Genomic DNA, 24,609 nt, shown 5'->3' with positions numbered 1-24,609 from the left:
GCATGACTCTATAAATGGGAGAATCAAAGGACTCAAACAAGAGAGTATTGGAACTCATAAGGGACTGATAGGATAGTAGGATCAAAAATTATTGAAGAAAAATTGATGGACTTAGTATACACAAATGACTCCATGGCTGTAAAGGAAATGTAGACAATGGAGAACAATTTTCAATGCTTTGGAATTATCCTAACAAAGAGGTGAAAGTCCACCATGAAAGATATTACGAAACATTAAAAAATGAAGAAATTAAAATTTGGAGAAATATACCATGTTCCTTTATTGACAGAATCAACATTATCAAAATATCTATGTTACCAGATTTATACACAAATTAAGATCAATCTCAATTGAAATCCCAAAAACAATTCTTCTGGGAAATGGAAAAGAAGATGCAAAGTTTATCTGGAACAGAAACAGAGAACAGAAACAGCCAAAGCTTTCATGAAGAATAAATATAAAGCTGGAAACTGACAATCCAAGACCTCAGGACACAATGCAGGGCAATAGTATTCAAGACCATCTAGTACTGATACAGAAACAGTAAAAAAGACGAATGGAACAAAGCAGAAACACCAGACGTGAGCTCACAAATGTACAATCAACTAAACTTCCACAAAAAAAAAAAAACTGAAAATGATCCTGATCCAGGAGAAAAGGTCGGTCTTTTCAACAAATGTTGTTGGGGCAATTGAATAACAGTCTGCACAAGTAAGAAACAAGACCTCCACCACTTCCACACAAACACACAGATTTCACCTTCTACAAAAATCAGCTCTAAATGAATCAAGAACCTAAGTCTACATCCACAACCGTCAAACAAGTAGAGGAAAATGTAGGAAATACTCTGTAATATGTAGCCACTGGTAAAGACCTCTTTGAGAAGCCACCAAAAGCACAGGCAGCTAGAACAAAAAGAAACAAATGGGCCCAGACACAACTAAGAAGCTTTTGTAAAACAAATGAAATGATCAAGAAACCGAGGAAGCAACCAACAGTGTGAAAGGAAATTTTTGCACACCACACAAACAATAAGGATAATATTCAGATTTAAGAAAGTCAGCAACAATGAAACAAAAGATCTGTGGGAAAAAATGCGCAGAGAAAATGAGCAGGCATTTTTCAAAAGAACAAATTCAAAGGGCTAATAGACACATGAGAAAAGATTCAGCTCCTTACTTATCACAAATAACCACACTGAGATTTCACCTGAATTGCAATGAGATTGGCCTGCATTGCTTAATCTACTGACAGCACCTGCTGGCATGGATGTGAGGAGAAAGGTGGCCTCCTTCACTGTTGATCGGTGTGTAGACTGGTCCACCACTATGGAAGTCAGCACGCAGAGTTTAAGAAAACTGAAAATTGATCTGCCATACAACCAGCTATCAAATGCTCAGGAATATTTCCAAAGAAAATGAATTTTGTCTATGGGAAAGTAACCTGTAATCCCATATTTACAACAGCACAATCTATAATAGCAAAGACATGAAACAACTCTGATGCCTGTTGAAAGAGGAATGGGTAAATGAATGGTGGTAATCCAATCCACGGACTATTACTCAGCCAAATGAAAGAATGAGATTCTACTATTTGCAAGCAAATGATTCCAACAAGAGACCATTAGACTCACTGAAATAAGAAAATTCTGAAAGGAATAGTATCATATGTTTTGATATAAGGTAATTTTCATGCAAAATACATGATCGCTAGATAGGCAAATATAATTATACACGAACTGCATAATGCAGACATGCAGACAGACTAGCATATTGAGATATGAAGCTACATTGTAATATGCTGCTCAATTCAGGGATAAACGATGGACTCCCAACGATATTGTTAAACACATATTGATGACAGGCAGCTGGACTTTCTACCATTGTCTATACCACAAATCAGGATACACTGAAGTAGCAGACTGATGGACTTAATGACTGTTGCTGAAGGATGCTGCAGGAAGAATGTTGGGGAGAGGGCAACTGGGGAAAATAGAAGAAGAATTCTCTGATTTACAGCAGGCCCTAGTCAGGAGCTTGGAAAGCCATCATAGTGTCCCACATGCATGGCAGAAACCAAAGCATTTGGGCCATTTTCATCAGCTTTCCTAGATACATGAACATGGATCGATCAGGAGGAATGGAAGTAGAACTTGACAAGCATCAGATATTGGATGTAGGCATCTCACACAGTTGCTTAATTCACTGTGTTACACCAGGAACTGAGGTTAATTTGAGTGTGAATCAGCATGTTGAAGATCCTGTTCCTTAGTTTCTCTCCCTCTCTTTCTTTGAACATTTCCATTTATTGCAAACACAAACACATACACGAAGACACACACAAACACACACAAATATAGACTGAGTTTGGGAATAGGTGGACATATATGTGAAGCCAGAGTAAGAGCATGTTGGTGACATTGAATCTCAGTGTTGGTACATGGAAAAGCACCACATTATATCGTGGCTACATTTTTATGTCCTAGATTTTTTGGTGATAAAGTGCAAAAACTTATTTGAAGTATTTCATTACCATATAATTGCTGATATAGATTAACTCTTTTCAATTATTATTACCACATTGGATCTCTTGGTGATCCCAAGACACCATAAGCAACAAGAATAATGTCCTTGGACTTGCAGTATTCCAGAAGTTTACTCTGGTTGAAGTAAGGATGGCATTCCACCTGTAATGTGTCAAGAGCAGAACACTTTAGAATACATGAGACAATTACCACATCCACATCTTTAAAAATACTTGAGACACGTGCAGCCTCTAGCCCAATGTCTCAGTTTAAGTGCCATTTCTAGTTCAACACTACATTCATGGATGCATTACACTATTTAAGTCATTTTTCCTATGCATTCCTCCTGAAATACTCCAAATTTCACCAAATGTAACATGTACTTTGATTACTAATATTTTAAAAATCTTTTAAAGCTCTGATTCTCAAAATGAGGTCATTAAATACGATTTTTTATAGAAAAGCCTGCTCTCAAGAGAGCAAAACAAATGCGTCATGTCAAAGAGACTAGAAGCTCACTGAGGAAGTTTCTGCTAATTAAAATGTGGAAATTTAAGCATCAATATGGATAATGTAGGACAGCACTCTGGTGCTGCTAGTTAACCCATAAAGGAGTTGGTATGAATGCTTGCTGCTCCATTTACAAGCCAGCCCCATGATGATGTAGCTGGGAACACAATGAAAACCAGACTAAGTATGTTGGAGATTTGGATGGAGTTTCAGATTCGTTTCTTCAGTCTGGCAAAGTTTAGCTGTTTAGAAATTTGAAGAGTGAATTCTCAAGTTGTCCTCTATTTGTGTAGATCTTGATCACTATTACACTTATTCTATCATTGTAACTCTGATACAATCTTATTTTAATAGTCATGGTATTTAACAACATCCAAAAAATCACTATTAAAATTTTTGATTCAAGAAAAATTCAGAGATATTTATACAACAACTCTTTTAAATGATCCATGGGTATGAATTTACACTTAAGGGTACTTTCAAACAAGTCCATGAAAAAGAAGTTCATTTTGATAGCAAAAAAATTGATATCTCTTATAATTAAATGGTGGGTTTTCAAGATTTTTTGAAAATGTCTCATCCAAATGAATCTCAAAATCACTTTATTTGAAAATAAATTTAACTTTTGCATTTTGTTTCTCATGATTCTTGGGCAGTACTCTCATCTATAATCTGTGCAGACATAGATAGTAATTTCTTAAGTGTTTGGGTGAACTCATTAAGAAATCAATATGTTTATTTTTGCCTCTTAGCAGTTCAAAAGTTTCCAATAATACAATTCTTTTAAAAACAAGAAATAGAATATTTAAATATTGAATTATAGGAAAGGCATCACCATAAAAATAAAGCAACTGTTAAATCATTTTGATATGCCTCGTGTTAATCTTTTTATATCTAAGATCTCAAAAACCGTATAGGGATGTCTTATTTAGATATATAAAATGCATCTGAAGTACTTTCGTTCACATAGTTTATTCATCTTCTTATATCTAAGATCTCAAAAACCATATACGGATGTCTTATTTAGATATATAAAATGCATCTAAAGTACTTTCATTCACATAGTTTATTCTAATAAAACCCATCTTTTCTCCTACTTTATCTCCTTTCCTCTATTTTCAACATCTATATCAGCAATCAGCAGACTCCTGCTTTGCTGAAATAATCTTTCCCTTTTACTAGGTGGTTTACAAAGGATACTTCTGCTGTCAATTCAAGAACACATGAGAAAAAGTGTTAGACAATTTGAAAATTCCTCCATGTTTAGCAGCATCCCAGAAAACTCTCTCCCATTCCACACAATGAGTCTTGCAGCCCATTGCCTGTATGAAACCATCTTGTAACTGCATAGGATGACACATGAAGGAAATATACTGGTGTTATAGCAGTGTCTTAAAACTTCCAGAAAACCAAAACCCGAAGTAATCTGAAAGTGAATCAACTGCTTGAGATATCAGACCCCTTCAATCGACTTCTCCTTACAGCTTTAACACATCCTGTGACAGTGCCGTAGAATTGTGAGTTGTGAATTGAAAAAAAATAGTAAAACGTTTTCCTTATTTCAACCAGACTCCAAAATATCTCAACATACTTCTCAAGTAACCCATCATAAATTTAAATATATCCCTCATGTTAGATATTTAGAAATCTAATTTTTCTTGATGTATAAACAATAAATGATAAATTTTGCCCTACTCTGATTTTACAATAATATTTCTGGTAGTAAATAGCTTTTTACACTAGGTTTTTACATAATTATCAAGTTCGTTAAAAGCATCTATACTTTCTTAATAGGATACATAGTGTGTGATAATTATTGTATTAGGTGTATATACATATATACATATATTCATATATACATATATACACATATATATATTAACCATTATTTATGCTTTTTCTCATTTTCCACTCCTTTGGCATTATTTGCTCTCATTTTTCTGAGACTGCTTTGTTAGATTTCCAACCAACTCCATACCACTGAACCCAATAATTTTCTCCTTGTCAAGATGGAAACTTGAGGACTGTCTACCACACTCTCTTCATTTTTCATTTTCCTATATCTGGAAATATATTTCTCTTTGGTCCTTCATAGTGAGCTTGGCTGACTTAATTTTCATTCAATCTTAATTTTCCCGAGGAGAATCACTATGTTTCTGTAAGTTTATATTTATCACAGAAAAGCAAGGACTCCAAAAGTCTTTTGCTCCATTCCAGATCATTTTCCTGTTCCAGCACTGACAACTGTCAACTCAATAACTGGAATGTCTCACCTGAAATTGAGCTTGAGTAATGAAGTCATGCTTCTCTCATTCCATCCGAACTGCCCCTTCTATGTTGTTATTATAATGAAATAAATGATTGACCACATGCACAAACATCAAGCCATAGACCTGAGAAATGTGAGTTACATAGAATAGGAAGAGAGAACCCTCTAGTCTAGAGACTTACCTGGTTGCAGGTGGGCTTATACTTGAGTCCTGGCTTGTTCAGTATCATTTCCAGCTGTTTGCGATTGAAGTTGGACACCCCAATGGATTTGGTTAAACCTGCATCTTTGCACTTCTCCACAGCCTGGGGAGGTGGGAAATGTGTGGTTAAATCTTTTTTGTATTACAGTTTTTCATTTGTTCTTAGAATTTCGGGAATCCAAAAGTCATTTTTTTGCCACGCATAATGATTTTGATGAACAAATATTTTTACACTGGAACATGCCAATTGTTAAATGCATTTATTGCTTTGCAAATACATTTGTCTTCTGAATTCTCTTTCATGCCCCTGGAGGAAAATGAATCTTACATTGTTGTAAAGTATCACTTTAACTCCCTTGACTCATTCAGCCATATGAATTTTGCAGTTAAAATTACAATCACTTTTAATAAATATTCCAAAATTCAATGGCCAAAGTTTTGGTTTTTGCTGCTAGAGATTATGCTATGTTTTCTGCGAACAGAGATCATGTTGATACCTCATTTGGGCTAAGTGGGGGCAAGTTCCATTCTATACATAGCACAACCTTCTGGAATGTCAAACTGATGATTTCCTCTTCCCCACCCATACAGATCTGCTTGTCCTTTCTTCAAATAACTCTACCTCTTCTTGAGATTGCTTCTGCTAGTACCTGAGGGAGGGTTTACAATTGAAATAATTTTGTGGATAAAGAAATACCGTTTTACAGCCTTATTGTTAAAACATCACCTATGAAATCAACATCACACATCTAAGCCCCACTTTGTAATTGGAGTGCTCTCTTTCAGATCCAGCTCCATGATCAAGATCCTGCAAAAAACACCAGAGAATGATGCAGGTCTTGGACCTCTATAACACACAGGAGACATCTAAATCAACTTTAAAGGTCCTGAGATGCTTGAATGAACATCAACTACTTTGGCCTTTTCGGGTGATGAACCAGCAGATAGATTGATTTCTCTCAATTTCTCTCATTCTTTCAAATAAATAGAACAGAACTTCAGACAGATTAAAATATTTGAAGTCTTCAGATGCAATCTTGTCTGTCTCCTCAATATCACAAACAGAAATAAAGGAATTACACAGGGGTATCATTTCATGTCCGAGATCTGACATCTCTAGCGCAAAACCCATTTCTTCTGACTCCCCATTCCACTGGTCCTACCTTCCTATGTAGGGCTCTCATTGTCTGTATCATTAATTACCTCCCATGTGTCACGAAGGTCCACAGTATCTGCAATAACTTGCCCTTTGTCATCCATCGGTAGAATTGCATCCCCAGGCTGAAAACAGAATGAAGATTAAATAAAGATGTATTCTTTCAGAATGACCTTAATGATGCCTACATAGCATGGTCACACAGCTTTCTGGATGTTGTGATTAACTGAAGTATGTATGAGTGCTCTTGTGCATGCATGTTTCTGAAAGGAAGTCAAAGAGAAGATACAAAACTTAATTGTCTGACAGAATACAGACTACACATTACAACTGTCTGCCAAGATCCCAGAAACCCTAAAGTTCAGATAATAGAGATTTCCTCCAGTTGTGGTATATTCATCTCCCAAGCACAATGTCATTTGGAGGAAACTAGTAATTAGAACCTCAAATCAAGGAGTTTTAATTCTAATTTATAATTGTACAGCACTGACAGACTGAGTCTTTCAAATGTACTCAGCCCAGACCACTGTGAGGCGATGTCAAATGGACAAAGTCCCACAGAGCCTGGCAGTGCAATGCAAACCATCCAGGTGACCTTCAACAACACTGAGATAAGGAGTGCAAATGGGAGAGGTCCATATGCTCAGAGCTGGAAATTCTCATTGTATCTTTCAATCTGTAGGTACTTAACACCCTTGAGGACTTTAGTGTTAATCGGTCAACACCAGCAATAAAATAACAGGTCACAGGGTATTGCATTCAGCTCTTTGAGGTAGATGTAGTAATGTCATTAAGTGATATTTCTAAAAAATGGGCAATAGAACTGAAAAAGCGTTAGTGCTGGTAAAACTCAAGTAGTTAGGAAAGTCACATGATTGCAAAACCTTACTTACATCTTTCTCCACAGAAACACAGACAATCTAAGGATGTAGCTGATGTGACATATGCATTTGGTAGGTACATTGGTGAAGACATGCAGGGTACAACAAACAAAATCAAATACTTACCTTCATAGGTGTTGGAAGATGTACCAGGAAAAGATCAACATAATCCATCTGAAGTTGTTTCAGTTGTCTTTCCAGGGTTGGACGAACCAATTCTGGGCGAAAGCATGTAGCCCAAAGCTGCAGCAACAGGAACGAGTTATAATTACTGGATAATGTATTTTCACTTTTGGGGGCTAACATCAGACATCATAGTTAAGTAGTACGGGATGAATATCAGTGTACTATGAAGGATCTAATACTAAGAAGAAGAAACTAAACTCATAATTTTATTATATTTCAGGGCGTTAATAAATATCAAATTTATTTCGGCATATTGGCAATGATAAATATAACAGACTCAAAAGAGAAACAATTGTTACAAAAATTAAAAATAAGTAACCACTAAAAAGTACAGGAAAAGAAAGGCAAAAGAAAATACAATCCACTATTCTGTACAATTTGTCCTCAAGTACAACCGTGAGGGGTAATTCATATTCTAAAAACAAATCCAAGCAATATATACATACGTAGTTTCAAGCTTCAGAGAACTGAGCTGATTTACAATTTAATGTGACTTTCTACCTAAGGAAATATCACAATTTTTTTTAAATTCAGTGTTGAGTAGGCAGGAAAAATCTTACACTGTCTCTGTTTTTTGGATAGTTTCTAAAATGCAGTTATACCAGTGGAATTAGTTTTTAAAAAAAATAAAGGAACAGATATATAATGGCTCAGGAAATTCACCTAACAAATAGGAATAAGAAGAGTTTGAAAAACTGCATCTTACCGCTGTCACATTTCATAGCAAAGAAGTTATTATCTGTTATCTTTCCAGATGTGTTTATTTCACTTCAAATGGAGAAGAGACAGAGAGAGAGAGAAAGTGAGAGGAAGAGAGCAATAGAGACTGAGGGAGATGTATTGCAAGGGGGCAGATGAAGGAAAGAGACAAGAGATTTCATGTTTCTGTACACTACTTAAGTTTCCAGGGTTAGTCCAATCAAATTCAGGAGCAAAGACAAATAAGAGAGTCATTGCTTGGTCCCTCTCAAGTGTAACAAAAGGAAGGAGCATGAGAATCAGGCAGTGGGAACTTGAGTCCCAGGTGGAAAACAAAGATAGCTAAACCCAATATGTCACACCTGCCAAAAGCAAATCCTTTCTGTTTTCTCTTTCTATGATGTGCCTCTAGTATTGTAGGAAGTAAGGCATTCAAGTGGTGAAACCAATTCTTTTCATAGTATCATAGCTGAACTGACAGTGTCCTGTAGAGCCTGTACCTTGGTAGTGTAGAATATGTCCTCTCTCTTCACAGTCCCATCAGCAATCTTCTCACGAATAGCTGCACCAACCTCCTTCTCATTTTCATATGCGAATGCTGCATCTATGTGACGGAAGCCAGCCTCAATGGCTACTTTGGTGAATTCAAAAGCCTTGCTTTTTGGAGCCTGTGAAACAGGAATAAGAGAGTTGGTGATGAGTCCAACTCAAAGAGAAGCAGTGTACTTCCTCAGGCACATGTTCACCCATTGTTGATGCTGACATCACTCACATACACTTACAGTTTGACTTGTTAATAAGACTGCTCTCTAGAGACATCAGCTGAGTTCAAGTATTCCCTCTTGTCTGGAAGAACATAGGGAAATGTACATCCCATAGAACTCAGAAAGAAGTCTTATGCATTGAAAATCATTGATATGAAAATGGCCAAGAGGAGAGCATCCAATACTAGAATATAAATTCTCAGGCAATCAGAAGGAAAGAAACATTGCTAACACACACACACACACACACACACACACACACACACACACACACACTGACACACACACACACACACACACTCACTCACTACATCATCTGTGTATCAGGTTTGACCCATAGTTGAAAATGAATCCCAGATGCATATTCTTCCCAGACTCCTGACAACTGAGATCTTCAAGTTGTCCTTCAATTTCTTTGCTATTCATTCATCAAATTCTCTTATGCAATATTTAATCTACATGCACTTACTGAATGCTTCCTTTGTGATTAACAATATCTAGACCTTGAGTTACTGCTCATTAGGCATGAATAAAAATATCTTCCTCCTTTTTATCAGGAGAAATCTGGGAAAAAGAGCAAGTCAGTCATTAAAGTGTATTGCAAAACTTGCAAAAATATTATTTACAGGACCTATTGGAAAATTTAAAGGTTTGCTGGAGGCAGATGAGAAAACAAACAGTTCACATGCTATCTACATAACAAGATATGAAAACAGAACGAAGGACAAAAGGCTGAAAATGGAAAGGCATTAGGAAATGATTCGATTTCTACACATAGGCCAGAATACAGCAGCCTGCTAAGAGACCATTGAGCAAAAATGGACTTTCAAAAAACTGAAAGATATACCTCAGCACTAGGACGTCCTGAATGGATTGAAAAATTCTTCAAATTTTACTGAAGAAGCCACAGTATTAACAAAAATAATCTAACTCTCTCATTTATTTTTAAAAATGGCTCCTAACACATTCACTTCTTCTTCACAGCCTTCATCTAGAGTCAAGCTGATGAGTACCATTTCTCTGTACCGTGAGAACAACAATCCTAATTTTCTCCAACTACTGCTCTGGTGTGAAGGATTCCCCTTCTGGTTTTTGTTTGTTTGTATGTTTGATTTTTGGCTTCCTCTATGCTAAACCTTCAGGAAAACCTCTGGATACTTATTCCCATGTGAGTGGAACTTCCTGAACTATCATTTGAAAATTTAATTTTAATTTTTTCAGATATTTATTTTTATTGGAAAATCAGATATACAGAGAGAAGGAGACACAGAGAGGAAGATATTCCATTCATGATTCATTCCCCAAGCAGCTGCAATGGCCAGAGCTGAGCCAGTCTGAAACCATGAACCCAGAGCCTCCTCCAAGTCTCCCACATGGGTGCAGGGTCCCAAGGCCTTGGGCCATCCTTGCTTGCTTTCCCAGGCCGCAAGAAGGGAGCTGGATAGCAGGAGGATCCCTCAGCATTAGATCCTGGTGTTTGCAAGGCAAGGACTTTAGCAATTAGGCCACTTTGCTGTGCCCTTAATGTAAATTTTTTAAAGGAGTCTTTAAATTATTACTCCTGTCCCTACCTGAAAGCATTTGGACTTCTAACTTGAAGTGTACACATGAATAGGAAAATATCTGTGCTTTAGCTTCAGAATATAGCTTCTATTTGAGTTGAATAATATCATAACTCATAACAATGTCTTGCCTGACTTCAAACCTTACCTAAGCTCAAGCTAATACTCTTGAGTGATTTGGTAAAACACAAGGCTGTATTGCTTGCTCAGCTTCTGAACTTCTCAACTTCCACTGGCATCCACTGATATAGTATTGAACATGGAGCTTGCATTATGGTCCAGAGTAGTAAGTACTCAAATGAGTAGTAAGTACCCAACGAGATACCCTCATCTCATATGAGAAAGCCTTCATCCAATCTCCATTTCAGACCCAGCTTCGCATTAATACAACTGGCATATAGCAGATGCTTCCTGCCACCAAGTGAGGTCTGGATATAGTTCCAGGCTCCTGATTATGCCCTGGTATACGCCCATGGTTGTCAGCCTTTGGGGAGTGAGAAGTGAATATAATATTTCTCTGGGAATACAATTTATTTCTTCTGAGTCTCCATGTATTTCTGTGGATAAAGTTGAATTGATTAATTTGTCAGTTACTAAGTACACATATCCCAAGACATCGTTTCATTGCCACATTCTAATGTAAAAAAAAGTTTGTTATCCCTATCTGATAACTGTCAAAACCAGGCCCTGGCAGATGTTAGATATTACAGGGCCAGACTATCACAATTTCCCAGCTTGCCTTTTTTAGATAAAAGCGTCAATGACCTGCCTTTTGGAGCGACAAATCAATCATTTATTAAAAGTGTCTCAATGAATTGAGGGAGTGGTGCAGCCTACTTTGAAAGTTCATAATCATTAGAATTTTGAGGTCATTTATTTTTATTAGAGAGAATATCTATTGGTTAGACTGGGGCTCAAATTGTCCTTCTGCCCTTGGAACAAAAAGTAACTGCTAAACCCATGTAGACCTTAGTTTGACTGGAGCTCACGTTTCCATCTTTAAAATTAATAACCAGATACATTGCTGAAAAAAAACAAAGTACAGGGCCCAGCGCGGTGGCGCAGTGGTTAAGGTCCTCGCCTTGCACGCCCGGGATCCCATATGGGCGCTGGTTCTATCCCAGCAGCCCCGCTTCCCTTCCAGCTCCCTGCCTGTGGCCCAGGAAAGCAGTCGAGGACGGCCCAAAGCTTTGGGACCCTGCACCCACATGGGAGACCCGGAAGAGGCTCCTGGCTTCGGACCGGCATAGCATCGGCCGTTGCGCTCACTTGGGGAGTGAATCATCGGAGGGAAGATCTTCCTCTCTGTCTCTCCTCTCTGTATATCCGCCTTTCCAATAAAAAAATAATAAAAATAAATCTTTAAAAAAAAAAAACCAAAGTACAAACACAAGACCAGTGTGAGGCAAGACACAAGCCAAAACTTTCTCATTTATATTTACGCGAACCACTCAGAGATTTCAGCAATAAAGGAGTGTTGTCCTTCTCATTGTACTCTGTGCAATAAACAATCACATCCTTTGTCACGCCAACACACTGTCCGTGATTAGATTTCTAAACACTAGGAAACCCAACCCAGATTGGGTGTCCTTCAGCAATTACTTTCTTCAGTTTTTGGGTTAATCTCTAGCACTGTATCAAAGAATAATTAATTCTAGATTTCATTGCAACCTCTAAAAGACTGAAATCTGCATGCTGCTTTCCTATACAGAGTCTATGAATCTGTCTTTTGATCAACTTCAGAACTTCTGAGAAGGACAGAGAGGGAAAAATGCTGCCGCGGGATGTGAGTTCCCCACCTCACTACACCAACCTGCAATGTACCCAGGACAAAGCTCACAAAAACATTTACAAGGGTTGCTTGTAAGATCAGCCTATTATAAGTTAATGATCAAATCTGAAATTCTGTCCTTGCAATCTTTCCAGAGAGCAGAGATAGGAGAGACAAACAATTTCACAACACACACAAGGGAACATTTTAATTTTTTTTCCTGTATTGACTCAAAGTCACAGAATAGTCAATAGAAGTCAGATTTTGAAAACATTTGGAGAATGTGACTTCAATAGTGATAAAAGGCATTATTTGTAGAGTAAGTGCATGACTTATCTTCTTCAGAGTGGGAAATATGAGCAATTTTTTGTCCTATTCCAATGGCTCCATTCACTATAGCAGTGATAAACATTGGATGCAACATTTAAGACACATGCTGTGCTAGAACTATTACAATATCTGGAATATCTGTCTCTCTTTCTCTGACACCTGCTATTTGTTAGAATTTCATGTCATACTTCCTCAAGTTGGAACATAGAAGGTTCTGCTATTATGAAGTAACCTTTCCTTAGAAACTTCAATATTGTCCTGCCTCACTCCTACCAAGTATTAACTCTTTACATTCACTGTAATACTTTCTTTGGATGAGTAATTAGAACACTTAGTGAGAAATAACCTTTTGAAGCACTTTTAAGATTATGCATCTGAATGCTTCTTTCCCAAAGTTCAAACAGTGTTCCATGTTGGAAGATTGGAGGATTGAGTTTCACAAACATGTTCAGTCCCAACACACTCAGAAAGACTCCTCTGCTTCAAAGTAGACCTGTTACCTGCCATTTCCTCCAGTGCTCTGTGACCGTCAGGGATTTCCAACAGATCAGAGTGACTCTGACTGAAGGAACAGAATATCCCCAAAAGGGCAGCTTGAGCTTTCAATTAAAAATATAACAACCAGCAACAATGAATCCTCTCCTGTGAGAGTTATTGAGGAATTAACTGAGATTATGCATGCATAAGACCTAAAGATCTTAGTAAGTATTTCATACATGTTAATAATAATAATAATAATGGTAATAAACCTAAACAAATAGTTTTCCACCTCGGAATACTCAGAGTCAACCTTTGTCACATCAGTGCATAAAAAAAAAAAAAATGTCTCTGACTGACCTGGATAGAAACATGCAGAGACAGACAGAAATCAAAACAATCCCCTCCAATTACCCACACTGCAGCATGTAAGGTTTGTATCTGCTGACAACCATTGCAAAGCAGTTAACACTCAATCTCTCAGTACCCTGGAGCTTACTTATATCTCTAGGAATTATCGTGCCAAATCCAAGCATGGGCATCTGGGTGCCCATCACTCAGCTTCACAGAATGGCTATTTTTAAGATTCATCCTTCTCCAAGCTGAAATTATCTGGCTTTTTCTCCTTTCTTTTCCAATGAGTCAAGTGGAGCACTGGCCTCCAGCGTGTTGTTATGTATGGCAATCAACCAATATGGGTGGAGTGCAGCCTTCTGCACTTGGTCTAAAGTTTCACACAAGATATGACTGCTAATTAGTCTCCTATGAAATAGTGTTCACTGAATTGAGAAAGTATGCAGAATGAACTAGAAGATCCTGATCTTCAGATTCCTGGGGTACTTAAATTTTTTTTTCAATAGATTAAACCTTGATGTTCAGTCCTATCTTGAGGATTTACTTTTCTAAGGAGGTCCTTAAGACAAAAAATGTAACAAATATTTGCATACTGCTGCCACTTGGACTAGACTTTTTTTGCCATCATCACCATTCAAGAAAAAAGACAATGTGGGGAATGGAGCTCAGTCAGAGAACAAATTACGGAAAAAAATAATAAAAGCAGTCCTAGAAATATGAGATGCCCTCAAGAATAAAGACTTATGTGTCTTAAGTGTTCCTGAACATGAAGAGTTAATTCATTTACTTGAAAGGTGTATTACATGGAATAATTATTGAAATTTCCCAGATAAGAAGAAAGGAGGGAATTCAGGTACAGGAACACAGAGAACACCAATTAGACAAGAACAGAAGGCATCCTCACCCTGGGGCATCATAGTTAAGACTTCCACAGTTAAGCAAAAAGAAGAGACTTGAATGTGCAAGTGAAGAACATCCAACCTCTCATCAGAAATCCCACAGGCTAGGAGAGAATGGAGAGCCATAACAGGTTCTAAAAGAAAGGAACTGCAAACCCAGAATATTATACCAAGCCAAACATTCATTTTTACAGGAAAATGCAATAAGGCAGTTCCAAAGCAAACAGAATTTAAAGGAATCTGCTTCCACCCCAATAACCCTACAAATGATGCTTAAAGGCCTGCCACACAAACAAAATTAGAATCACACCCACATAATGAAAGAAGACAGAAATAGAGAAGATCCAAAAAAACTCACAAGGAAACTTAAATAAGGCTATAAGAAAACCTAAATTAATAAATCTGTAATAAAAAAAAGTGTAAGAACATCTATGTTATAACGACAGGATGAATCACTATCTGAGACTCATCCTGTCGTTACAGGTCTTAACTGAGAAGTGGGTTAAATCATACTAACTAGAAAAAAATTAGTGGTAACAGAAGAGTACAAAATCCACAGCAAGAAAACCCTGTCCCAGTTCTGCTTTTGAGGGCAATTCCAAGATTTTGCTGAAATTTCACCCAGGTTATAAAACAATATTCCAGTGCATTTCTCCCTCACTTTCCCTGCTTGCAATAAATCCCTTGGTTTAACACAAGTCAAATCTCGCTCAAACCTGTAATTCTTTACATAGCCTAGAGTTCTTGATCTTGGTACTTACTTCCTGGAGGCCCTTAACTTCTGTGTGACTAATACACTGTGAGTTTTCCTCTGTGGTTCTTAATAATTCTCACATATCTGTTCCCTTTGCCACACTCATTGGCCGTTCATATATAAATACTTCTCTATACATTATAGCAATGGTAGCCTCCCACATTGTCTAACAGTGCAGGTAAACAACTTAGTGCCTTGCCCTTCCAAGTCCTGTTTATAGGTATGATAAACTTACAATAATCATGTATCACCAGTTGAAATCTCTATGCTGATGGTGGAAAGTACTTGACTAGAGTGAAAGCCAACTCAAAAATCTGTGTGTGCTAGAACTGTGGCAGAGCACGTTATGGCACAACCTGTGGCACTCACATGCCATGTGGATGCCGTTTCAAATTGCAGATATTCCACATCATCCCTGCCTGACTACCTGCTAACATGCCTGAGAAAGTAGCAGAAGATGCACCCATGCTTGAGCTCCTGCCACTCATGTGGAGACCCAGAAAGAATAACGGTCTCCTGACTTGAGTCTGATCATATGCCTCAGCAGTTGCTGCTGTCTGGTGTGGGAAGCACTGATAAAGATTCTCTTTCTCTCTCTCTCTCTCTCCACCCATCTTCTCTCTCTTCCTCTTCCTCTCTCTTTTACTCCTACTCTTTCTCTCTCTCTCCCTCTCTTTTTGTTTCTCTTTCTCTCAGCCTCTTTCTGTCTCCTCTCTCTATCTTGCCCTGTTAGTCTATCTAGCACTGTCCTGTAGATAAGTAAATATAAAATTTGTTGAATCTTTATGCCATTCATAAACAGTAATAACAATCACCATGAGATCCATAAGCTGATAAGGATGTAAGTTGATACAACCACCAATCAGTTCAATTTCCTTAAGAGACCCGTGCTTGGCTATTATTACTAATGTGTTGTTTGACTTCCCCACAAGGCCTTTATATAGACTTTTGGGAAAAACATATTTAGCACCAGGATTTTTAAATCTCTTGTCTTCCTCTTTAGTAAATGGTTAGCTCTTCCACTGCTTTACTTCTCTACCTAATCTGTCATCATCATTTGGAGAAGCACTTTCAACTCCATGTGCTGAAAATCTGATTTGACACATGCCAGCTTTAACAAGCATGCAGTACATAGGAGCACACAGTAGTACAGTCTACTGCTAATCCAACTGATGCTCATCTTACTTGCTTAGATACTATTATCTCACAGTTTTCTGAAAAGATTATTTTTGAAGCTATTAAGACAAACTTTCTTCCCTTGCCATTGTAGCATACAATAATTACAACTTCCTTTGATGTTCTCTCCTTTATTTCTATTTTTTTTTAATTTTTGTCAAACTTTATTTCACATCTTTATCAAAACAATGTTTTTCCCCGTGCATGGTTTTTATTATTTACATAATATAATGGAGCATGATTATGTGCAATACCTAAATAGGAACCATTCGTACAGATCTGTAGATCTAACTCAGAACCAAGGTACCTAATATTGAAAGCAAATCTGAAGTTTTCAATGAAGTAAAAACTAGGACTGAACACTGCAATAAATCAGAAGTAGTGCCTCTTGTACATACTTAACTATTTAAAGATGAAAACAGGCACTACCACAACATTGATCTAACTATACTCATTATATATAAAAAACACAAATTTCATACAGCACAAAAAGCCTTCCATTATAACACAGAAGTGGTATTACCAGACAAGCATCAGTGAGGCATACTGCCTTTTCTAGTTGTATTAGTGTCAGGGCCAGAGCTTCCCCCACCACCACCACCTCAGACATTAGGGTGAGAGCTAGTCAACCCCCAGAAAATGACAAAGAGCCTAGCTGGTAATGCAAAAAGCAAACAGAGTTTAATGTGCCAGCATGCGGGGGTCAGATTGCACAGGCCAGCCAAGCGGATCGGACCCCGACTTAACATAAGGCTGGAGATTATATACCCCATTTTGGCTGTAACATATATCAAAGTCAACTCAAAAGTAACAAATTTAGACTTATGTGGCTCCCAGGTGCAAGCAGTCTATTCTGTTCTCACACTCACTATTTACGTTCTCACACTTATTGTTTAAGGCTCATCCTATCCTGGCACCCTTATCTTTATGGCTCCTCCAGTCTTTTTATGGCTCCTCCAGTCTTTTTATGGCTCCTCCAGTCCCTTGGACGGGGGAACTATGCCCCTGCCTTCGTGCACCTTGGTTAGATGGTAGATAAGTTCACAAAGAAACAAGGGAGACAGATTTATCGTTAAAGTGGAGCTTTCCCACAGTTCAGGCGCCTCCTGACCTAGCAAAGCAGGGCTCATTGCCACAAAGGACCTAATATTGCCTAACGCTAATATTCTAACATCCTAACATACTAACATTATACCAACACTCTAACAGTTGTTATTGTACAATGCTGTACATAGTGCAGCCCATGCAATGCACCCAAGAACACTAGAGGCCTACACCCAGGTACAGTTACTATGAAAAAGCAGCCCTCTGCTGGTGGTGTTGGATACCACTAAGATGTCTACTGCAGCCATGTTGGGGAGGATTCTCCATGCCGAAGGGCACAGTTACAGTAAGAACTGAAGTCTTGAAGGAAGTTTTAATCATTCTTTCTTGAATCAAAGCATTCAACAAAAGATGTACATGAAAATCAGCTGTTTAGATCCCTTTTCACCTTAAAAATTCAGATGCATGTTACTCAATAGAGCTGCTGTATGTGAAAGTCAAAACAGTTTTATTTTCTTCTTGTAAACAAGTTAATCCTAGTGCAGTTCAGTGCTAAACACTTTCAGCAAAGAGAAGGCAGACATCCTCTGGTGCCGGACATCAGTGTCAAAGTTCACCTCAAAACCCTGTTCCTGGCTCAGGTCTGATGTTTACCTTTTACAGAAATCATTTAGTTGACAGCTTTTAGAAGACCAATTTAACCAGGTTATGTCCGCCACCCAATACTGGGCTTAACAGAAACCAAATGATCCCTGGATGTTTTCCTGCTCCAAGAGCATGTGGAAATTAAGAGGGTGAGGTTGAAGTTTGATAGAAATAGACTATCAGTCCTTTTCTGGCGTACCGTTTTTCTACAAATATAGGCAAACACCACGAGCCGAAAGATTATACTTTAATTACATTCCCAAAAGGCAGATATGCTACAAACATGCAGAGATTTCATTAATGCTGTTTGGCATATGGCAACACCATTTTGTCCATTATTTGCGTGTATCAGTTTACTGGGTAGATTTTTCATCCAATTCTAGTCAAGGGAGAGCATATATGTACACTTTGTAGGGCTATTTCTGTCTAATTCTGCCTGTAACAAACACTCACACATCCTAGAATATCAATTATAAGACCAACAAGTATAAAGTCAAACTCTGGAGAACATCAAAGAAAAATGGCCATGCATCTGCTCTTTAATGTTTTCCCACCATATATTAAAATAAAAACAAACTTTCAGTCTCTTCACAAGTAGCACTCTATAGTCTCTGGATTTTACAGCCACAACAACTAGATTCTCTTTCCTGGTTTTCGCTGCAGCTTCTGCTTTGTAATCATAAGGAGAGTTGTGCTTGTCAGAGTAAGGATGAAGTCCACAATACAAATTCCCACATTGGCAGCAGAACCCTGGAAGGCCAACTTTCTTTCTATACATGAAACATCTGTTCTTCTTTGGCTTGGGTAACTCCGGTAACAGGTACCTACTTCTCTTCACTCTGAGAAGTACTGGACTGAGGAACGGATGGACTGGGCTGAGTGACCACCGGCTCTGACAGCTCTGCTTTGGGGTAGTTCTTCTGTCCTCTCTTGAAATGCTCATTTCTGTCATTTGCTGAGTTACTGGCAAGGCAGCCACAGGCACACTTCTTGTTTTTTCAGAGTTGCTTAAGCTAGCGACTGCTCTTTGTACAGATGCAGAATCTGAGGTAAGACTGTTGGAAACACTAGCTGTCCCACCGGGCTCATTGCCACTTATTCTGTTGTCACTGAAGGTGATCCTTGTTAGCAAACAGAACACGTTTCATTTGTCCTAGGAGTCCCATAAAAGCCACATCCTGTGCTACACAGCATGGGCCCGGGGTCTGGTTAGTCCCCTGAGCCATATTTTTTAGTTTGTGGAGCCCCTGGGAGCTAGGGGGTGGGGGTGGGGGGGAGGGAGGAGGGGAAGGAAAAGGAGAGGGGAGGGTATCTGAATGCACAAGCCAGGCTTGGCTTGCTGGAGGCCTGGTCAAGGCCTCTGGAAAAAGCCAAGCTTTCCGGGTGTTCTAGAAGTCGCAGCCACTGTGACCACAGGCCCTGAGCTGGTTGGAGCCCTTGCCGCCGCCGCCGCCGCCGCCGCCGCCGCGGGGACCTGCTTTGTTCTTGCTGCAGCAAGTAGCTTCCTGGACGCACTGGAGCTGGGGTCGGTGGGAGGAGGGAGGCGAACGGGCTGGATGGCGAAGATTCGGCCTTGTGCAGACCGGAGGCCCCCTGCTAGAAGGGCGCTTGCCCGTTGTCGCCTTGCCGGGAGAAGGACAAGGGATCTCTCCGAGCCTCCGCTGGCGAGGCTGTTTGGCTTCCAGCATGCAGCAAGCAAGCAAATGAGCCAGCTAGCAAGCAAGCAAGCCTGCCGGCGGGCCTGTGGGCGACCCGCACTCCATTGCAATGATCTGTGATTATTTCTGGCTGAAACCCATGTCTGGAAGCATTGGTGAGTGAATCAGTGTGTTGAATATTATTCCTGGGCTATTATTTACCCTTATACATGGAGAGAGAAACATGCCATACCAAGATACAAATACTCACCTCACTTCACCAAGTTGGAATTTTTCTTCGACAAAAATTAGAGAAAACATTCACAATGCTTGCCTAAAATTCAGATGATTATCATTTAATCATCAAATCTGAAGCGCTGCGTTTACATTCCACCCAGAAAGCAGACTAACGTGAGGAAAATATTACATAACACACACCCAGTTATTTCCTGTAACGACTCAGTAAATCACCAAGTAAACAACAGCAGTTACACTTAGAAAGAACACTTAGAGAGTGGATAACCATGTGAAAGAGGCTTCTGGTTTGTTTGAGGACTTTGTACTGTCTGAAATTTAATGACTCTTTGCACAATTCAGCTTCTTGTAAGTAGGGACTAAGGGAGATCTTGATTCTGTTCTAATAACCCTGTTCAATAGAGTAGTAATTAACATGGCATTTTAGACACATCACATGGTTATGCTATTACAATGGTTAATTACATATTAGAGAAAGCTGTCTGACAACTATGATTTGTTAATATTTCATGCAATGGTTCCACTAATATCAGCATATTAGTCTTTACTACTATATCATAAACCCTCTCAAGGAACACCAAAATGGTTACTGTCACATTGTGACCAGTGAGTGACACTTGAAGTTTATGGCAATGAGTCTAAGGATGAGTGATTGAGCACTTGGTGAGAAATAAGTCTGCCCCACTTGTAAGGATCATGCTCCCAAGTCTTCTTTCTTTTCTTTTAAATAAGTCTTGTTTCCTAAGCGTAAAATATTAGTTGCTTTTTCATGTCAAAAGATTAAATAATTGAAATTCTCTCAGAAACACTTTCAGTACCAACATGCTCAGCAAGACTTCTCTGCTATAAAGCACACCTGTTACCTGTCATTTCTTCCTCAGCTCTTTGACAACCAGGAGCATCTAACAGAGCAGACTGACTCTGAGTGAGGCAGCAGAAAAGCACACACAGAGCAACTGGAGCTATGGTTTTTGGAAATGTAACAAATAGCAACCATGAGTGCTCACCCAGGAAAGTTGTTGGTGAATTCACTGAGAAATACATGCACAGTTAAAAACACAAGTAAGGATTTCATGCATGTTAGATAATAATAATAATAATAATCAACATCTACCCACAGTTCTCTACTTCTGAATATCCAGAGTCAACTCTTGTCACACTGATGCATAAAGAATCTCTTTGACAAAAAAAAAAGAGACAGGTAGAGAGAGAGAGAAATAGGAGCCCAGACGGTCACTTCTAATCCATCAACTTTTCCAGCATGTAAACATTACAATTTGTTAACAGCCATTCCAAGCAAATCAACACTCAGTGACTCAGCACCCCTGGGGTTTACTTACATCTCTAGGAACTATAGTGCCGAATCCAAGCCTTGGTATGTAGTGTCCATCATTCAGCTTCACAGAACGACTGAGTTTGAGATCCATCCTTCTCCACGCTGAACTAAACTGACTGTTTCTCCTTCCCTTTCCTATGAAACAACTGTAGCACAAGTCTCCAGCATGCTTTATTTACACTAATCTAAGTTGGGTGGAGCCTAACCTGCTTCCGTAGTTCAGTGAGTCATGCATGAAGTATGACAGCTATTCAGGACTTACAAAAGTTAGCTCACTGAACTGGGAAACCATGCAATTGAACTAGAAGATTCTAACCTCCAGACTCCCAAGATAGTTGTTTGTGTCTTTGTTTTCAACAAATTAAACTTTGATGCTCAGTCTTATCTTGAGGATTTGCTTTTCGGGAACACCACTTAACAGGCAAGATGTAATGAAAATTTGCATACAGCTGTCACTGAGTAAAGCTTATTTTGCCATCATCATTATTCGGTTAAGGACACGGTCTCACTGACCAACTGAGAGAAGGTCACTAGCAGCACAGAACACCAAGGACCATGAACACAAGCTGAAATATGCATCCTTCCTCTTCTTCATTCTCTAAGTGAGCATTTGGAACAAGGAACTTATGCAAAATATCCACTCATATCTGTGTGCTTTGTGATAAACACATTCTTTTTGTACCATACTAATATCCATGAGTGAATTTGTACATGCTGGCAGAGTTTGAGATATCACATGTTTTGTATCCCAAAAGTTTTGAGGATGTAGTCCATCAGGTTTAATCATGGAGAATTCACAATTTGAAAATCAGCTACCTGAGTCCTTACTCTAAGTGTAGCCATCAACATCTTTTTGCAGTCTCCTGTAGTCAGTGCCTGACTAAATGAGCACTGGGTGTGCAGGTCAGTTGAAGGTTTCTATATATACTACTACAAAAGGGTGATGAGTTTTTCTATACATTAATTTGATAACTTCCAGTAGCATAGCTAAAAATTTGACAAGAACGAAAAATATACATAATTTAGCATTTAGAGGCTCCTGTTCTACTCTTTCCACTCGCTATATTCAGAAGTATTCAGTGCACACTCCACCAGTCTAGACCACACTGAAACAATTCTGAACTGAATAACCTGGAATACAAAGTGCACTAGGATATTCTACATGCAAATCAGCAGTTGCCAAAGGCCAAAACACAAGGCTACAGATAGCCTCACATGGTAAAGGAGCTCACAGATGTTGCATGCTCACTGAGCAATCACTTTCTCCTGCTCCCTGCTGTTTTAAGGATCTGCAAGGAAACAGTTCATTGTCAAAGTACTTGGATCCCTGCCACCCACACAGGAAGCCAACATTCAGTTCCAAGTTTCTGGATTTGCTCTGTCACTGACCCATCTCTCTCTCTCCATTTCAAATGAGTCAAAATAAATTTATAAAAGGCTAGACATCCTCACTTCTCCTCTGCCTCCCTCTGCTTCCCTTTGCCTCTGAGTAATACACACCTCATTGGAGCAGGAGACATGAAATAGAGATATTTTCTTCCTTTCCTTCATTCATGTCCTGCAATGCCCACATTTGCAAACTATTCTGAAAACCTACATGTCTGAATATGCAAGTGAGAACATAGTCAACTTCAATTTTATCTTTTCAAAGTAGATATATAGACTCATTTTTTGAGAAGTGGAATTAGAGAGTAGTCAAATAGACCAGGACTTGAATTCTGCTCATGTTCTTACAAATGTGTCATGTATATTGGTTGCTTAATGTAAATGTCATGTCATTTTCTTCTCTGTAAGATGGATATAAACCTACTGTAATGAAACTTAAGACTTGAGTGAGTCAGCATTTTTAAAGGATCAGGAGTCATTTCTCTTTCTTCTCCAATTATCAAATATGATCCTGAGGCATATGCTGTGGAATATCAGTACTTAAAAACCCATTATTAAATCTGAAGATGAATCTCTCATATTATGTGCCATGGAGTTATAATTTTGGCCCATTTGTATTTAAAATGTAAAATTAATGTGATTACAAGTAGTATGCAGAAAACAAATGAGCACTAATATTTGATTCTTTAAGTTACACAAATGTCTCAGAGATTGTATTGATCTCTACAGAAATGATTGCTTTTCAGACTTTAGAAAGTTATGTGTAATGTATTTATTTCAACTCAAGTTTTAGTGGTTTCAAGCACTCAAAATGACTTTAAATAAAATACTCATTTAGATAACTAAACTCACAAATCCTTATACTAAATTTCAAATAAAGCCTTCCTCAACACTCAGTAGACTGAGGAACAGAAAAAAAAAAACAACTCTTCAGTTTGGACCTCCTATAACACATATGCTAGGCAATAAAACCAGAAATTCTTTGACTGGATGAAGATATTTCTTGATATTACCAGATAGGGAACATGCCTTTCATTTCATTCCAAGGAATTTATGCCTCTATACAAAGATTTGTGTGTCATATAAACTTTTAGGAAAACAATGGGATAAGGACAATCAGTATCTCACTCTACTAAATGTGTGTATAAAAAAGAATCCATGGAGAATTTTCTACTAACACCTTCTTATTCACATCCCACAACTAAAGATTTATTTCTTATGTACTTTGTAGTCTACTTGATTCCTTATCTTTTAATTCATTTTAATTTAGCATTGAACTTTAAAATAGCATCTGGAGCACAAAGCACATTACAGTTTTGGTGAGTATATAAATGACGATTTATATAACGATTACCAACGCAAACATAGATGGATGAGTAAGTGACTTAAAACGAGTATTTAATGTAGCAGGTAAGAAGCCCAAGCCCGTATGTGAACACTTGGAATAACAGCAGGGCTCTGTTCCCAGGAACAGCCAGTGCTAATGCACAATGGTATGGACATTGTGTTGTGCAGTAAGCAGTCCTTGCCAGAAATTTAAGACTCTTGGCTGGAGTTCCTGGCTCCTGGGAATGTGCAAGAAGCCAGTATATGGCTCTGCCTGTCTCTATATTGCTCCTTGTCTATCACATTGCCTTACTAATAAAACATAATTTCTAGAAGAAATAAGAAAATACAAATAAAACAGAATTCTATCTGTAAGAAAATCAAGGGTGTAAATGCTCCAGAACTGTAATATTTCTCTGTGACAGACAATAATTTACTGTTATCCTCTATAATTTATTGCTTTTCC

The 24,609-nt window shown here is 38.4% G+C and overlaps 1 protein-coding gene and 1 pseudogene across 3 annotated transcripts in view; both read right to left on the bottom strand.

The window, feature by feature from the left end:
- LOC121161958 (aldo-keto reductase family 1 member C15-like) overlaps nt 1-21,624 on the bottom strand; it is a 55,524-nt gene extending 33,900 nt beyond the window's left edge. The window contains exons 1-6 of one of the 3 annotated variants that reach the window (XM_040988688.1): nt 21,436-21,624; nt 8,928-9,095; nt 7,669-7,785; nt 6,709-6,786; nt 5,486-5,608; nt 2,577-2,686 (exon numbers count right to left, since the gene is read on the bottom strand). In XM_040988688.1, the coding sequence (XP_040844622.1) occupies nt 2,577-2,686; nt 5,486-5,608; nt 6,709-6,786; nt 7,669-7,785; nt 8,928-9,095; nt 21,436-21,522 (683 nt within the window). In that variant the 5' untranslated portion in view covers nt 21,523-21,624. Of the gene's footprint in view, nt 1-2,576; nt 2,687-5,485; nt 5,609-6,708; nt 6,787-7,668; nt 7,786-8,927; nt 9,098-13,836; nt 13,886-21,435 lie in introns of those variants that run through there. The other 2 variants (XM_040988690.1, XM_040988692.1) reach the window with 2 other exon arrangements.
- On the bottom strand, nt 18,693-19,429 carry LOC121161959 (annotated as a pseudogene).
- Nucleotides 21,625-24,609: the final 2,985 nt, after the last annotated feature.

This window comes from Ochotona curzoniae, unplaced genomic scaffold (assembly GCF_017591425.1).
Source record: "Ochotona curzoniae isolate NIBS_2020 unplaced genomic scaffold, NIBS_Ocur_1.0 contig_4959, whole genome shotgun sequence".
Taxonomy (NCBI): Eukaryota; Metazoa; Chordata; class Mammalia; order Lagomorpha; family Ochotonidae; genus Ochotona; species Ochotona curzoniae.
Note: the sequence above shows the minus strand (reverse complement) of the source record. Positions and strands in the feature narration are given on the sequence as shown.